The 4,261-nt window shown below is 58.7% G+C and overlaps 1 protein-coding gene across 1 annotated transcript; it reads right to left on the reverse strand.

The window, feature by feature from the left end:
* Nucleotides 1-478: 478 nt before the first annotated feature.
* Gsc (goosecoid homeobox) lies at nt 479-2,398 on the reverse strand. Its single transcript, XM_051196415.1, has 3 exons — nt 1,994-2,398; nt 1,243-1,502; nt 479-886 (listed from the first exon to the last, which is right to left on the reverse strand). Exons 1-3 carry the CDS (start codon nt 2,346-2,348, stop codon nt 731-733), a joined length of 771 nt encoding a protein of 256 aa, XP_051052372.1. The 5' UTR covers nt 2,349-2,398; the 3' UTR covers nt 479-730.
* Nucleotides 2,399-4,261: the final 1,863 nt, after the last annotated feature.

Here is a 4,261-nt window from a genome sequence, read left to right on the forward strand (position 1 = left end):
TCAGAAGACCTAGTGTGGTAGGAAGTAAGTCCCCTTCCCGCTGGCGCTCCAGCACACAACTCTAGGAGGCACTCTGGTGTGGTGGTGCCAGCACCAAGTCTGTATAGCAGAAACAAACTTTCTAGACTCACAGGAAGGACGGGACAACACCCAGGGGAGCTCATCCCAGCTGCCTTTTGGCAAAAGAATTTGATTCCTGGTTGGCCTTAGGCCTGGGGAGTTAGTGAAGGCCCCAGTGAGCGGCTGGGAGGGTGCTCTGAAGAAGTTTCAGGGAAGGAAAAAATGATGGGAGACGAAGCTTTTAGAAACCAGCAACCCTTCCAGAAGATACTCAACCCGATCAATTCCGACCCTCCCACCCCCACTTCGCTGCGTTTTAAATTGTCTTCCACGTTGCAACTAAACAGATTTCTTCTCTAGGCCTCAACGGATGGCACTAGGGTACGAAATACAACATGGCTGGTCTACATAGCCATCACTTTATTGTATTATCACTGTTAACTTAACTATAAATACTACGGTGGGGAACGCGGCTCACGCAGGCAGCCTGGGACAGCGGTACTGCGGTCCCCCCACGCCGGTCCCCGGCGGTCCCGGGCCTGTACATTATTTACAGCTAGCTCCTCGTTGCTTTCTCGACCCCCTCCTGCAAGGCAGGGCGTGTGCAAGTAGCATCGTCTGTCTGTGCAAGTCCTTGCGTCAGGCAAGCGCCCCGGCCGGCCCGCGGCCGTCAGCTGTCCGAGTCCAAATCGCTTTTACCTTCCTCTTCCCTCTTCTCGGGTGAGGCTTTCGAGGACGCCTTGTTCCACTTCTCGGCGTTTTCCGACTCCTCCGAAGAGGATCGCTTCTGTCGTCTCCATTTGGCTCGGCGGTTCTTAAACCAGACCTGTTGCGCAAGGGAGCAACAAAACAGTGGTGACCAAAAGGCCTCTTGCCCACCAACGCCAGGGCATCCGGGTGGTCCCGCGTGGCCAGGAGGGAGCCTGGCCGTGGAATCTCAGCCTGGCCGCGTGGAATTGCAAGCAAGCGCTGCGCCCACGGCCAACAAAAGGAGTGGGAACACTCACAGCGCTTCCGCATTTCCACTCCACTTCCTGGGCCTAAAGCGCCTTCCAGCAGCCTCCAGGCTGCCGCCTCCAGGATGCTCTTAGAGTGGCGGCAGCCCCACGGAGGACCGAGCAAACCCCGCGTTCAGGGGAAGACCGCTAGACGCTCCCAGGCACCACAGGGCCCCATGCCTACCTCCACCTTCTCCTCCCGGAGGTGCACCTTCCGGGCCAGCTGCTCCCGAGTGCCCACGTCTGGGTACTTCGTCTCCTGGAAGAGGTTCTCCAGGGCTTCGAGCTGCTCGTCTGTGAAGATGGTGCGGTGCCGCCGCTTCCGCCGACAGTGCAGCTGGTTGAGCAGCTGCAGCTCAGTGCGCGACAGCGTGCCCACGTTCATGTAGGGCAACATCTGGTGCGGCACCGGGGACACCAGCACTGAGCCGGGGCCCTCGTAGCCTGCAACAGAGGGAAGGACACCACGCCGGTCAGTCATCCTCCCTCCGCACCGCACGCCAACCCGCTCACTGCCCTCTCTCACTAAGAATTAGAAAAGGTCTTGCAAGGGTGCTAGGTGTTTGGGGAGCGCGGAGACGCGGAATGGAGCGTCCTCCCGCACACTTCCAAAGCCAGTTCAAGCACTTTAGAATCGTAGTCTCCCGGCGCCCGCACTTAATTTCCACACGCGCACGCTGGAATCTCCATGAGACTCCATCCAGGTGGCTCGGTTTCTTTAGCTCTAGCCTAAAGTCTGCAGCAGACGTGTGTAAAGTACCGTACCCGGTGCCCAAAATATAGTAATAAATAAACAAATAAATGGGAGAGAGGGGAAGGCTTGCAAAGGGAGAAAAGTTGGTGCCAGGTAAATAAAGCAAGCAGCACCGCCCGTCCACGCCCGGCAGGCACCGACTGCCACTGTGGGGAAGGCCCGCACGCGATCACGACCCTACCTGGGGGCGTCGGGACGCAGGAGCACTGCTGGGCGCCCAGTGGCGGCACGGCCCCGCAGCAGGCCGGGCCCACCGGCGCCGCCTGCACGTGCAGCTGCCCGTAGAAGTAGCTGTTGTAGCCTAGGCGAGAGCCGCCGACCGTGGCCGGGAGGCCCGCGCCTCCAGGGGCCACAGGACGCGGGTAGAAGGCGCCGTAGTCCGAGGAGGTGCCGCCGGCCGCGCCATAGAGCGAGTCCCCATGCAGAGCCGGGAAGACCACCGGAGCCGCGGCGCTGGGCGCCACCGGGAGCACCGCGTCCTTGCAGCGCGGTCGGGTGGCCAGGATGTTGTCGATGCTGAACATGCTGGCGGGCATCCCCGAGCCCCGCGCCGGGACCGGGGGGCGGCGGGGACGCGCCGAAGAAGGAGAAGTCCTCAAGTGGTGTTGTTTGGGGTGGGGGTTGGGGGTTGTCCCACTCTTTCTCCTGCCGCCGAGCAAACCGAAAGAGAGCGCGGGCGAGCGCGCAACTCGCGCCCCTCCCCGCCCCCTGCGTCCGCGCTCCCTCCTCCCGCCCTCTCCTCCCCTCGCCGCCGCCTAGCTGAACTCAACCCGCGGGTAGGACGCAGCTTCGACCGGCTCAACCTCTTGTTGGTTTTATACTGAGTCGACGTCATCCTGGATTTAGTTCCTGGTAATATGCAGATGACAAACAGAACCAGATTTGGTCCTTTGCTTTTCCTTTGGGTGGTGTGGAATTGGGGGGGGGGGGGGTGAGCGCTTGCAGGGGAGGAGGGGAGATGCCAAGGGGAGGGGGGCTACAGGGCCTGAAAAAGAGATTGTGGATTGAGAATTAATGAAATTAACCTAATCTTTTCCATTCGGCAGCCCTGGCGAGGCCCCGGCCTAGCTGGGCGGGCGGCCTAATTGCCCAGGTTAATCTTATTAATACCATTGTCCCGCCGCCGTTAACAGCTCCGCCACCGACCTCTCCGCCCCGACCCTTTTCTCTCTATTATGGGGTGCGATTTCCTCTGCTTGTAGCTGAAATTCATTGTAGCCAATTTTACTTTAGGACTACTTTTTACTCTCTTTCGAAATTTGTCTGCCTTTAGGAAATGAGGGTGTCTGTGCCTTTCCTCAAGTAAGACTGAAATTCCACCGCCCCTCTCGCCGCCAAACCCCCACCCCGTGAACTCGCTGCCTAGCTTCACTTGCTTTTCTAGTCTCCTCAAAATCTTTTGTTTTTGCGAAAGCCAAATTGTCTCAGAGGGGGGGGGGGGAAACAACGAAAGAAGAAACGAGTCGGGCTCCGTAAAAGTTGGCTCGCTCGCTCTCTCTCTTTTTTCCGGTCACTTTGGGTCTGAAAACTACCCTGACTCTCCCTAGCTCCCAACACATCAGTTGAAGACCAAATTCAACCACTATTTAAATTTTGCCACCGAGAGGAGCGCTCTGAAGCGATGCTTGCAGAGGCTTCCCGCGTGGGTGCCGGTAGGTTCTGTGCCTCTTTTAGTATTATTCTTGGAAAGGGGGTGTGTTCCCCAAAATGATTTGGGGGCTTTAATTCGGATGGAGTCCAAGGGGACTGCCTGCCTCCTTCCTCGGCATATTGTGACATTTTCCCTCTTCAACGAGCTAGCTCTCCGAAAGGCCTCTAGTCCTTCCAGGCCCACGCTGGCCTCCGCAGGACCTCAGCGGCCTGGACCAAAATCGAGCCACTGCGGGTGGCTGATATGATATGCGGGATTCTCCGTGAGGCATGGGCAGGCCTCGGGAGGCGCAGCCAGCCAGATCTGCGCATAGGAGGCTGGGAGAACTTCGGGAAAGCAGACGACAGTCGGCACAGAACGAAAGCAGAGGCCCGAAGCCGCGTGGTCCAGGTGCCGGGTCTGGAATTGCAGAGCGGTCCATCTTCGCGGCTTCGCGCGGGGGCCACTCTCCAACTTCTCCAGTCAAGGCCGGAGTGGAGGACCGCCTGCAGGGTCATTCCATTTTGTGGAGACGTCTCTCCCTCTGTCACTGATAAGCCCGAGATAGCCTCAAAGCTGTCTGAAGTCGTACAATAAATGCTAAGTAGCGGTAAATTTGGTCCAGCCTGGACGCAGAACTCGGGCTGTGCGTGGGAGCAGCCACCCAGAGCTAGAAGAGTGAGCTTCTCCTCCTAGGCCTCCGAGCGTGGACCTCGGCGCCCTTCAGACCACCCGCGCATGACCCAGGACACTTGGCTCTTTGCTTACTTTCGCAAACTGGAGGTGGTGGTAGGGAGAATCATAGGACTGGATAGAAAC

The sequence above is a fragment of the Phodopus roborovskii genome, unplaced genomic scaffold (genome assembly GCF_943737965.1).
Source record: "Phodopus roborovskii unplaced genomic scaffold, PHOROB, whole genome shotgun sequence".
NCBI classification, from domain to species: Eukaryota; Metazoa; Chordata; class Mammalia; order Rodentia; family Cricetidae; genus Phodopus; species Phodopus roborovskii.

What these genes read in the sequence shown, in the direction of transcription:
- Gsc (XM_051196415.1), bottom strand. Translation starts at nt 2,348, where the DNA reads ATGCCCGCCAGCATGTTCAGCATCGACAACATCCTGGCCACCCGACCG. An exon ending in CTGCGTCCCGACGCCCCCAG is followed by an intron (nt 1,503 to 1,993) that starts GTAGGGTCGTGA and finishes CCTCTGTTGCAG; the next exon opens with GCTACGAGGGCCCCGGCTCA. An exon ending in TCCGGGAGGAGAAGGTGGAG is followed by an intron (nt 887 to 1,242) that starts GTAGGCATGGGG and finishes CTTGCGCAACAG; the next exon opens with GTCTGGTTTAAGAACCGCCG.